The sequence below is a fragment of the Sander vitreus genome, chromosome 12, assembly GCF_031162955.1.
Source record: "Sander vitreus isolate 19-12246 chromosome 12, sanVit1, whole genome shotgun sequence".
NCBI classification, from domain to species: Eukaryota; Metazoa; Chordata; class Actinopteri; order Perciformes; family Percidae; genus Sander; species Sander vitreus.
Genome location: NC_135866.1, coordinates 28,270,971 through 28,283,803, shown reverse-complemented (window position 1 = coordinate 28,283,803; position 12,833 = coordinate 28,270,971). Strand labels below are relative to the sequence as shown.

At 41.8% G+C, this 12,833-nt stretch overlaps 1 protein-coding gene across 5 annotated transcripts in view; it reads left to right on the top strand.

Moving 5' to 3' along the window:
* Positions 1-12,833, top strand: part of LOC144527143 (disco-interacting protein 2 homolog C) — a 240,869-nt gene that overhangs the window by 120,471 nt on the left and 107,565 nt on the right. For all 5 annotated transcript variants that reach the window (XM_078265043.1, XM_078265041.1, XM_078265042.1 and 2 more), the window contains exon 2: positions 7,933-8,004. In XM_078265043.1, the coding sequence (XP_078121169.1) occupies positions 7,933-8,004 (72 nt within the window). The remainder of the gene's footprint in view (positions 1-7,932; positions 8,005-12,833) is intronic.

Genomic DNA, 12,833 nt, shown 5'->3' with positions numbered 1-12,833 from the left:
ACTGGAAAAACCATTTCTTGCAAAGGGACGTTGTCATGTTGAAACAGGAGATAAGCGCTGAAAACACAGACTGTTGACAGGAAGTTGGAAGCACTCTGTTGTCTATAATATCATGGTGTGCTGTACCTTTAACATTTCCTTCAACTGGAAATAAAGTTGCTTTCACGTCTACCTCGTTTGGTCCGTTTAAAACGAACCCTGAAGCGTTTTGGTTGGATAGTCCGGTTCGTTTGGGCTGGTGTGAAAGCTCATCTGAACTCTGGTGCGGATCAAACAAACAAACTCTTGTCCACTTGAAAACGGAGGTCTCGGTTCGCTTCCAAGCGAGCCATGTATGTATTGTTTATCGTATCGTGAGGTACCCTGTGATTCCCACCCCTTGACGTGGACTACACAGAGCTTGACTTTAAGGTGGAGGTTAAGAGCAGACGAGCTTGAAAACAATCACAGCAGGGAGTCACAGAGGGTGCAGCCTGCGATATATATACTTTATGTGTGATCGTCAATAATTCATAGGAAGCTTATAGTGAGGTTATACAGCCGTCATCTGGCTGCTGCATCCATATTTCAAGACAATCTAATGCACTTCACTTGGAGATGAATGCAGGGCTGTAGTTGGACGTGGACCTGACATGGATCTGACTCTTGGAGAGCATTTTGAACTAAAGCCTGCATGGACCTCATTTAGTTTTTTTTACTGTAATGTACAGCCTTTACTTCACCTTAACTTTGTTTTACTATATTTGCCTCCCTTTTAAGTTTGTTTGAAATTGGACTAATTGTTAGAGAAGGATCGGTAACACTTTACTTGAAGGTATCGACATAATCGTGACATGACACTGTCATAACTATGACATGACATTATCATGAGCATGTCATAAACGTCATAAACAAGTCATAAATGTTTATGACTTCTGTCATTAAGTGTCATTCGGTTTTTGTCATGACAAGTTGACATTGTTTGGGTTGTCTTGATTATGACATCTTGACATTAATCAAAGTGACATTACCAGAAGTTGTCTTGGTCATGACAAGTCATGACATTAAATTTCTTTGGCGTGTCCTTATTAAGACAACTTGACATTAAACAGGATGCCATTATGTCAACTTGTCATGACCAAGACAACTTCTGGTAATGTCACTTTGATTAATATCAAGATGTCATAATCAAGACAACCCAAACAATGTCAACTTGTCATGACAAAAACCAAATGACACTTACTGACAGAAGTCATAAACATTTATGACACGCTCATGACAGTGTCATGTCATAGTTATGACAGTGTCATGTCACGATTATGTCGATACCTTCAAGTAAAATGTTACCGAAGGATCATATACCTCCATTGCTGTTGATCAATAGGTTTAGAGATAAACTGAAGATATACATCCTCTTTTATAGGTTTATTTACATATATCTTTAGATAATAAAACCATTTAAAAAGTCATTGGAATATCTCAAAAAAGTCACATGAATTGTTGAATTGTTTTTGGTTGTATTCACTGTAGTTCAGAGGTTTACTTTTCTTGGCAACAGTATTTCAAGTAGTAAATAGTAAGTTTTAATCTCCTGTCTTTGTCAAAATGACCTACAACTGTTAACTTTGTAAATCTGTAAATTGTAATTGTAAATTGTAAATTTGTCTTAGCCTCTCGCCAAACTGCTGTGATTCGAAACATGTTGTCAGGCACCGTGTGTGTGTGTGTGTGTGTGTGTGTGTGTGTGTGTGTGTGTGTATACCTGTCTCTAACGGCCTGTGGCAACATCACCCAAACAAAGAGACAGACGGACAGTTTGGAAGCCGAGGCTGAGTCATCCTTCCCTTCCACCGTCTTTATTTAAAGATCTTCATCCCTCCATCCTCATCAACCGCTGCTTCATTCCTGTCCCTGGGCTAAGAATGGAGAAGGACTTTTTTTTCGTGGCTTCTTTACAACTTGGAATGTAAATTGCTTAAAAAAAGAAGTCTGACGAGTCAAGATTAGTCTATATCCACGACGTTCCACTTTCAGGATTGCTCCGGTGCTGCCAGAAATTTCGCCGGATGTCCCTCTTTTTAGGCCGGATGTCCGTTACCTTCCTCTTTCTTAGTGTTGGCGTTCTAAACTCCGGTGGATTTCTGAGGACTATGGTTAGCTGCTCCTCAGATCTCTGCAGGGTAAATCCAGACAACTAGCTAGACTATCTGTCCAATCTGAGTTTTCTGTTGCACGACTAAAACAACTTTTGAACGTACACGTTCCACCAAAACAAGCTCCTTCCCGAGGCTATTTTGCAGAGGCACCGTTGCTCCATCCGGCACTTAGCTCCGCCCAAGACGGTTGTGATTGGTTTAAAGAAGTGCCAATAAACCAGAACACGTTTTTCTCTCTAGCCAGACCCTCCTCCGCAGCGCTGTGGAGGAAGGTCTGGCAATGTGAGACTAGATTAACACGAGCAATTTCTTTGGACGGTGACAACAAATGATGTGGTTTGTTAGAGGCTGCTGAGAGGCGTCAGATCAGAAAAAGTAGTGTCGTTCTGAAGAGCATGAACAAATGAAGTATTTAGTCGTTTTATTTAGAGGACTTTTTTTAGAGGAGTTTTACTAAGAATAAAGGTAGAATTCAGAAACTTCTCATTTGACAGGGTTAAACTTGTAGTTTTCCATACGGTAGCTTCTGACTGACTGACTGACTGTCTCACTGTCTGACTGTGTGACTGACGGCCTGTCTGACTGTGTGACTGTGTGACTGACGGCCTGTCTGACTGTGTGACTGTGTGACTGACGGCCTGTCTGACTGTGTGACTGACGGCCTGTCTGACTGTGTGACTGTGTGACTGACGGCCTGTCTCACTGTCTGATTGGATGGAGATTACGAACACGGAGCTGTTAAAGTATCTAACAGAAAAGCTCGCTGACTGACACGTTCATTTCAATTTGACTCCTCTTCCCTGACTTAATAAAGTCAAGGAGATGGTGCGTGCGCGTACGCGTGTGTGTGTGTCACTTTCACTTCACATTGTTTTTATTTCGCTCATGGAAAAATACATTGTACACCAAGTACAATGTAGTGACATTTTATTTCTGCAATTTAACCTATCCTAAGTACACACCTATAAGCGTTCGGGGAGCACTTTGCTTAGGGACACTTGGCCGGAGGAGCCTGGGATTGAACCGCCAACCTTGTGATTAGGGCTGGGTACCGAATTCAATACTTTTTAGGCACCGACTGAATTGCCTCGAAAGTATCGAATACCCAATTTCAATACCTAAGGAGTAAATCTTATCAGCGTCAGTGAGCCAATGAGCATGTAGCATGCTTCTACCAAGATCTAATAATGTTTGTGATTGGCTGTCTAACATTACACGTCGTAGAGACACGCAGGAAAAACTCTACGTTATGCATCACGTAGTAGAAGCTGAAAAGTAAATATAATGTTGCAATTTCTTTTTGTTTAATTAAATCAGTATTGAAAAAGTTATCGTTTAGGAGCCGGTATCAAAGTCACGGTATTAGTATTGGTACCAGTATTGAAAAATGTTGAGCGATACCCAGCCCTACTTGTGGTTATGGGACGGCTAGTGCTGTGGAGGAAGGTCTGGCATTGGGAGACTATGGGGCGACCACTCTAGCTCCGAGACACAAGCCACTCATACCCATTTTATATATAAACCATGCATTATTTGCTATAATATATTACGTATCCATGACTTTAGGGAGTTTGTATTAAAGACAAGGTCTGACCTCCCTCTGTTTCTCCCTTGTGTCTCCCCCAATGTCCCTTTTTCTCTTTTCAAACTGAAGCATTTGCCAGTTCCTCTTGCTCTCTGCAGGGTAGTTAGCTCCCCTACCAGAGACGCTAATTATTGCCATGTGCCTCGCCTCCACGCTACCAGAAAAACACACACACACACACACACACACACACACACACACACACACACACACACACACTCACTCTCTCTCTCTCACTCTCTCACTCACTCACTCACTCACTCACACAGACAGACAGACAGACAGAGTTCTGGCATCGTCAGCGGTGACGTCCGTGCCCACAGTCGGTTTCTTGATCCGAGCCAGTTAGTCACATGTATTTGTGTTTAAGAAGGATTTGTCAAGTCAGCCTCGCAAACAGCTTTCTCCGTGTTTGACAAATCCACTGCAGATTTATTGTCACTCAGGTCTGTTTCATGCGTCCCTCACCGAGTCAGGCGACCCTCTTCACTCTGATTTCCTCTGAATTTTTTTGTATTCTTTTCTAATCGGTCGTCCTCCAGTCAGAGAAGTCCGGAAAATCGCTCCGCAGATCATCAGCCGCCGTCTGCAGCCTCGGTTACAGTTGTCACAACATTTCTGTCTGGGTACGGAAGCACATTTAGGCTTCATGAGTGTTCCAGAATAAATATTTACTCATTTTATGAAGGAATGTTTGGCATTTTTGAGATTCTTGTGCATGTAACAGGTTTGCTTTTAAAATAATATACACATACTGTGACACACTTTATTCCAAATTATAGACAATACACAAATCAGAAAGCAACACATGATGAAACATGGACACGCAAATAAAATGAAATGCCATAAAACGTAAATAACATGTAGCATTGACGCAATTGAATGCTTGACACAGGATCCAATGTTTGGCAAAGGTACAGCAGTGTATCGAGGCGCTCTCCCTACCAAGTGTGTCTAAATATGACGCTAAAGGAAACCTTTTGCATCAATAACAATCACTAAGAGGAATAAATATGCGCACGGACATACACACATATACGAGTTATGAATAAGAATGGATTTAAATTGTAGATGTATACCAATTATTGTTATGTAAAAAGATTTAGTTATTCATTCATGCACGTCCCTGCTTTTTCTTAGTTGGTAGACTAATGGATAAATGAATGAATGAACTAAGTTATTGTGTTTTAACTTTTTTTAATATATATATATATATATATATATATACACACACACACAAATCAACTCCTATGTTTCTTAGGTAAAAGTTTGGGAGTGTAGGCATACAGTATATTGTATGTGTATATGTATAGATGTATGATTAGAAGTGTATAGGGGTGCAGATGTATGTGTATATGCTTATACATAGATATATTTCCTTACTTTTTTATTTCTTTTTTCTTTTGCTATGAGGGTTGCTTTTGTCGTTTTTTTTATTATTATTATTATTATTATTATTATTATCAGCACTGGGTGGACTACATAGATATGTACATACATATCCAAGGATATTGCAAGGATATGATAATGGTACTGCTTTGTACGGTAATGAATTGTTGGTCATGTACCTGACCAAGCGTAGCTTTTTGAGGGCGAGAGGAGCGAGAATGTGTCGCCCAAACAGTCCCAAACTGGCTGAGCATCTCCATCTTTTACACCCATGTTCATAAAAAGCTTGTTCCCCACTGGCAGGACCTCCCTCGTTCACATTACCAGTTTGATAGACGCGTCTTAACAGTTAAATCGCACAGCGAGCCCCATTATGGCACTCAGCACATTACAAACTGCATTACCCACGTCTACCCTCTCTCTGTCTCTCTCTTTTTTCTCTCCTCGGCTTTCACACTCAAACACTCGTTACCTTTTTTTCTCTCCGTCTTTCGATTTGCCACGAAAGAAAACGCCTCTGGTACTTCTCTCAGCTCATACAATTCCCATGATGCCTCTCTCTTTAGCTTTCTGCTTCCCTCTTAAGTTGTTGCCTCAGTTCACTCAGAAAGTATTTGTCAGTGTTTGGTTTTACTTCACTTGCAGTACAAGTTGGGTGGGGTTAAACACATTCATCCGCTGTCAGTCAAAAAAACAAGCACTCGGCTGACATTCATTTACTTTCCAGTGGGTTTTTCCAAACTTCTGGCTCTCTTTTCTTAAAGAGGAACTATGCAGTTTTTTTTAGCTTAATTTACCTTAACTGAACAGCTTCGGAGTCATTGGAATGGTTACATGACTTTTTTTCGAGTTGAATGGTGGCCGTCTCGCGCCCCCCTAGCGCCTGTGAGCGGAAAAACCACCCTTGCAAATTTCGGCCGGCGAGCCTCGGCCTCAGCGTCAGGAAGTATGGCGTGATATCAGGTCTCGCGATGTAACGAATAGCTTCACGGCACTGCACACATACGCCCATTCAGGAACCGGCTAGCTATAAGAGCAAGGTAGCGATGGAGTTTTTCACACTATCGTCCTGGCTGAGCCGGCAAAAAAGAAGCAGAAAGCTAGGAAAGCATTGTCGGAGGAACAGAGAAAGAGGAAACGGCAGACTGACCGAGAGAGGCGTCAGACACGAGTAAACATAGGAGCTGCCAAATATCTATTCTGAAGCTGTAGGGGGGGCTCTATAAAGAAACCTGCCAGCAAAAAGGGAGAAAACAGCGAAGAAATGGCCAAAACTGCCAACCCTAGTGACAGTCTATCACCCTGATATTCTATATTCTGATATTCTATCACCCTGAGGTGAAATTAGTCTGGCTAAACAGGAGGTTTTGTTTTTAGAGCAGCCTGAAAAGAGTTACAATATGGCTTTAATTAGCAGCCCAAAAACGAGTTAAAATATAGCTTTAATTTGACATTTCAGCCTTTAATTTTAAAATCCTACATCAGAATGGTCCGATATTACCCTAGTAACTGCCAAATGTGGCAAACTCCTCCCATCTGGTATTCCCAATAATCCTTTCTAAAAGGAGCTTTTGGATTCAGACGTGCCTGTGTGGAAATCTGCCGATGGGACCTTTAGGTCGGCTTGATTAATCACTTCGCTCTGGGAGATTGGTCAGCAGGTTTTGAGGGGGTTAGTTGCTCTGTGAAAGGCGAATTAAGTGCATCTGCAGTACTTAAAGGTCCAGATTTATTCAGATACTGTACACTCACACATACGCACACACACACACACACACACTCACGTACACACACATGCACACTCACATACACACATGTACTGTATGCACCATCTGGTCTGAGTTGGAGAGGATGACTAAGCACAATGTGGTCAGCTATCTCTCTGACTGCTTAGTTTTGAGGTCTTAGATGGCAGCTTTTTTGTGGAATATGTACGTATATATTTTTCGTTGCAGCTTTATTATTTCTCCAGTGTTCAATGCTAAGGGCTTTGCTCGATGGCACGGGGCAAGTAAAACGCACCTCGGGCACGTTGTTATGTTTACTTTACCCGATGTGGCGTTCGGGCATCATCGTATCATAAATGACGTTGTCATTCTATTGCCCCCGTCAAAGAAAGAAAGAAAAAAAGAAAGAAAGAAAACAGTTGAATGATATGTTTTGAGTGTGAAATTAACTTTCTGTGAAGTTTTCACACACTTTTCAATGTTTTTTACATTTTTTTTTGAAACTTTTAAACCTTTTTATTCAACGCTTTTTGTCATTTTCTTTTATTTATTTTTTTTGCCACTTTTAAACCCCTTTTTTTTTGTTTTTTGTTTTTTTTTACATTTGATGCTTTTTATAACCGTTTTTTAGAAAGGAGTTTTAAAACGTTCGACATTTATTTGATTTTTTTTTATTGGGGGGGGGGGCGTTTATTTCTCTCCTTTTTTTGTCGTTTAAAAAAACAAATAATTCATACAGGGGCGAAGTACCAAGCCAGTAAAAATTGACTTTGGGCAAGTAGAATTTTTGGACAAGGAAAAAAAACCTTATTGTCAAATCCTGTCATTCCTCTGTCATTTGTTTTTATTAATTTGCTTATTGTGCATCTTTTTATACAGCGTTAGCCTGCCGTATTCTGTTTCCCTGCTTAAATATTTGTTGAAACTCTGTGGAGTTAGAAAAACCTTGATTCAACAACATGCATTTGTAACGATGGATGTGCTTTGTTCTATACTGTGACTTAGCAGGCTTTAGTATCACCAGTAAGTACTACTTCATATAAAATACCATGGAAAGTAAATGTCTCTCTCTCTCTCTCTCTGTTTCCTCTGGCAGGTGATATCACACAGAAGGGCTATGAGAAGAAGCGATCCAAGCTGATCGGAGCCTTCTTCCCACAAGCACCAGGTAAAACTGTCTTCCCTTCACCTTTTCATACTACTGTTCAGTAGGGATGTCCCGATTAGAGCTGTAATCGTAACAAGGCCCGAGCCCGACAAGTACATTTTGATTGACAGTTTTTTTAAAAGCCCAAACCCGTTTACAGCCAACAATATTAAAACGTGGCACGCACACAGCTCTTTTACCTTTTGTCAAGAATGAGTCATTTATACATAACTTATTCATGACTAACGTAGGCTATAGGTCACTTGGAAGTGGAAAACAAAGAAATAAAATATGTCCTCCAGAGGCCAGCCTCCGTTTCACCTCCTCAGCATCCATTTTCGTGCTAATCGAAACGCATCACCTGACCGTTCATTTACCGCGCCCGTGTGAAATGACGGGTTCGCTCGTGTTCGGCCTTAATTTCTTCGGGCAAAGATATTCAGCTCTAGTCCTGATCCCAGTGATCGGGGATCGGCATTCACCCCGATTGCCTTACTCCGACCATGTACATCAGCTTGTAGTGATCGCTGCCTTTAAATCACACACGTCCTGCGCCACAGACGCACCACCAGACGTGTGGCCACTCACCAGTGTCTGTCCAGGGTGTCTCGTAGCTTGCCAGCCCTTGTGCAACAAGTCAAAAAGTCCGTCTTTCTGAATCACCCTTTTTTACAGAAGCGGATTACTCCAATTCTCCACACTTCTTCTGTGATTCCACCAGCATACCACCACGCTTCCAGAAGAAGAAAATCATCAAGATTTTCTGTTTAGCCCAAGAGGGATAACTAAGTTTAGTTTTACCAAAGATTGACTATTTCTAGAGGCGTCACTACGTTTAGTTTTTGTTGTCTAGCAGGAAACTTGAAACTGTAAATTTTTTGGTTGGGGGTTTGTTGGGATCCTAAAAAGATTTTGGTGTTGAGAGAAAAGACTCATTTGCTGCACTAAGTTACATGTATTAAGCTTAAGATAGATTGTAGTTACTTTGTTTACTTCTTCTTGTGTACTACATTCCGGGATGGGAGGAAAACGTGCTCTGGTTTATTGGCATTTCTTTAAACCAATCACAGTCGTCTTGGGCGGGGCTAAGCAGAGGAGCAGTTAACCATAGTCCTCAGAAAGTTTAGAACGCCAACACAAAAGAAGCCCAGGGCAACGGATATCCGGCCTAAATGAGTGAAATCCAGCAGATTTTCCATCGGCAACGGAGCAATCCTGGAAGTGGAACGTCGTGGATATAGACTACTATCTGATCAACTACAAGTATCGGATCGGGACTCAGTATGTGTATTATTTAAAAAATCTGATTGGGACATCCCTAATTTTCAGCGCATAAAGCATTGAGTTATCAGAGCAACTTTTAGAAATATAAAAAATGAAACCAAATAAATGTGAGCTCAAATTGCTGAAAGAAATAAACGCATATGAACAACAGTAGAACAATAAAAACAGGATATTTTTGTACTTGCTGGAATCCTTTTCCTTTCTTTTAAAACTTCAAAATTGGACATCGCCCCGGATATTCTTTCTACGTGTTGAGGATGTATAAGCCCAAAGGCCAAATCGGTATTAGTTGGTTTTACACGGAGAGAATTATTCTTATAAAGCAGTATCTGGTCTTTGTTTCACTGAAAGCCCCCCCGCCGCGCAGGCGATAAAAAGCAAAAATACCCATTTATTTATTTAGATGTTTTTGTTTTTGCCCAGTAGACCAACATGCACTGTTGGGGCTTCACTTTCTTCTAAAAGGGAAACTGGAGACTTTGATTTTCCTCCATACAGGATATGTGTTGACTCGGATCTTCACACAGTACGTTTTAAAAAATCATCACCATTGAGTTGTTTTTGGTAACAAACCGCAGATGGATGTTTTGTTTTGGATCGAGTCCGACCGCAAAGGATCTAACAGTCCATTTCGCAGCGAGACGCCGCATACGACTGACTGCTGAGGACGGGACTGGAGCTTCACTGGAGACACACTGGCACTGCCAAAGCTATTACTGAAATATACTCTGTGTGTGTGTGTGTGTGTGTGTGTGTGTGTGTGTGTTTGTGTGTGTTCGTAGGATGGGGGGATGTCAGGAAGTGCATTATGGGAAGGAATGAAGGGTGTGGGATGGAGAAAATGTGTGGTATTCACATCCAGGCCCAGTGGGGGGTTACCCCTAATTCATAATGGGGGACCGGAGGAGGGCGATACACACACACACACACACACACACACACACACACACACACACACTGTATCCTGACCCTACGCTGCTCATGTATGCACTTTTACCAGTAACACAAATTTGTGCACATGCATACACACAATACTCCCTTTTTCTTTCAGCAAGTCCTCCAAATCATACGACTATATGGGTCATTTCTTCCCTACGACCCACAAGAACGTTTCATAAAATAGCTCCCCGAGCGGTGGCAGGAAATACGGCCTCATGTCTAAACCAGAGAACGTCCGTCGCGGCTTTGTATGTAAAAGTCGGGATTGGGTTGAAATTTAGATCTTTCTTCACTTCCTGAGGGTTACACACGTGATGCTGAACGTGACGTTCGGAAAGTTAATAGAAAAGTAAAAAAAGGTATTTTCAAACAGGACATGAACCCCGGTCTCCTGGCTGAAAGTCTTCCTGTGTTCCTTTGACACATGCACCACCTGACCCCAACCTGCGTCCTTGCGTGAAAATTATACTTTGTCACCTCACTTCCTGCACTGCTCTCGCCATAATCACCACGGCCACTAGAGGGCGCCACCACTAGAAATGTAAATATGAGTGTAATTTGCTGCTTGAACGATCAACCTAAGGGAGCGTTTTTCGGGGGAGCACAGTCTCTAATTTTCAGACCCTCTCAAACCCATCTAACACATTACACCCTTTCTCCCTGTCAAACACACACACACACACACACACACACACACACACACACACACACACACACACACACCAGTAACAGTTTCTTTGCCTCCCCCTGTGATGTATTTCAGCTCTGAGGCCTGGTTAATCTGCACTGCTTGGTACTCAGCCAGGCTGATATCATTCGATTAAAGCATTTACAGTGTTCAAAGTAAAGGATTTCCCTAGTTACCCAGATTTAAACGGTTTGACATTCTAGATTAGGTTTAGTTTACTCACAGGGCACTTTGATATCATGAAATCCAGTACGCCATTCTTTAAATATCAGCCAAAAAAATAATGTGAAAGATAACGTCGTTTTTTGAAGCACATGAATGTAGTGACGGTAGGCTTATGGTTAGGTTTTGTAGGAACATTTTAATAGACCCTGGGTTTGGCTTTACTGCCACCATCTTGGATCTTTCAGCTTACTTTGGAAATGTGTCTTGCAGCCAAGTGAAACACAAGACAATCTGACACAAAATTTCCCGAAGAGGCCGCAGTGTGATGCTCTGATAATTGGACCTTCCCTTTTTGGAACAGTGGTGTCACGAGTCCACGGGCACAGACCGAATTTATTGAAAAGTAATGTCAGCCATGCTTCCAGACAATACCCAGAGCCGTCAGCATCTCAGAGAGAAACTTACTATCAAGCCCCGGCTGTGTTTTCCAACTACGTCCTTGACATCAGCCAGAGTGATTGGCAAGGCTTCCCCTGAGTTTACATACAGGGTATGTCTGTTGGGTTTTTCAAAATTCCTTCCGCCAACCAACAATTTGCTAAGTCTTTGTCAGCCTCTTCTAAGGCTACATTTACACTACGTTTTGAGCCAAAAGTTTCTCCGTGTACACAAGTGTTTTTAGCTCCAGTAGAAGAACTAATCTCTGTTTAAACTAACACGCCCAAACCGCATATCTCATCAACATTCTCATATTCTGGGCATGCGAGTGCCGCTGTAAACAGGAAGCAGCATGTATATTCTCGAAAAACGAGACAAGAGATTTCTTTGTTTGGACCGATGATGAGGTGGAACTGTTACTGAAAGTAACACGCGACTACAAGGCGACAAAGGCGGCAGAAAACACAGATGTAGTTTGGCTAACGTTATAATGTTTTACAAAAAAACGTCTCTGTGACGCTGGCTAAGAGCACAATACTTTTAAAGAGGGTCTTGTTTTTAGCCGTATTGTACACGACTTCGTAGCGTTCCAGGCAAAGTCACAACAAACCCTTCTAGCTAGCGGCTACCTAACATTGACGTTAGCTAGCGCTAGCTGATACTAGTGATTTATAGTCTGCGACATATTTTGGGCTTCATTTAATAAACATAACCTGTAGTAGTACACAATCGTATGTGTATTGTTTTGATTACAATCTGCGGAATTACTTTACGTTGCCTATTTATTTCTATTTCTCACCATTAATGTACAGCATCAACAGGGGTCGCCATTGTTGTTAATGTGTGTGTGACATAAAAAACTGTAACTGGGAGTAAAACGATCTGGTACGAGTTCACGGGTAGTAAGTTACGGGTTTGACTGTCATTCCAGCACTTTCACTGGTAGAAGGTTGTGAAAACACGGGTTACGGGTTGCTTGGAACGCAGCATTATTGCTTGTTGTAGGAAAGGATCATCTGTTAGGGGGGCGTGCAGAATCAGAGAACAAGATGGCATGACCGGTAAGACCCAATCAGGCGGAGAAACATTGGCGTCAGTGTTGATGTTGCAAAAGGTCTCCGTTTTGAGCCTGGTTGGTTTTTAAACCTTTGCACTAAATTCCCTGTGGGCTATTGGTAAGGTTGGCCGGATGCTAGATTGCTGTTGAGCATCAGTAGAATACCATTGTCATTTGACAACAGCCGACCCTTATAGGGCTCCGACTCACGATTATTTTCATTGTCGATTTATCAATTGATTATTTCAATGAACTTCTTCCTACTCCTTTTTGAACATG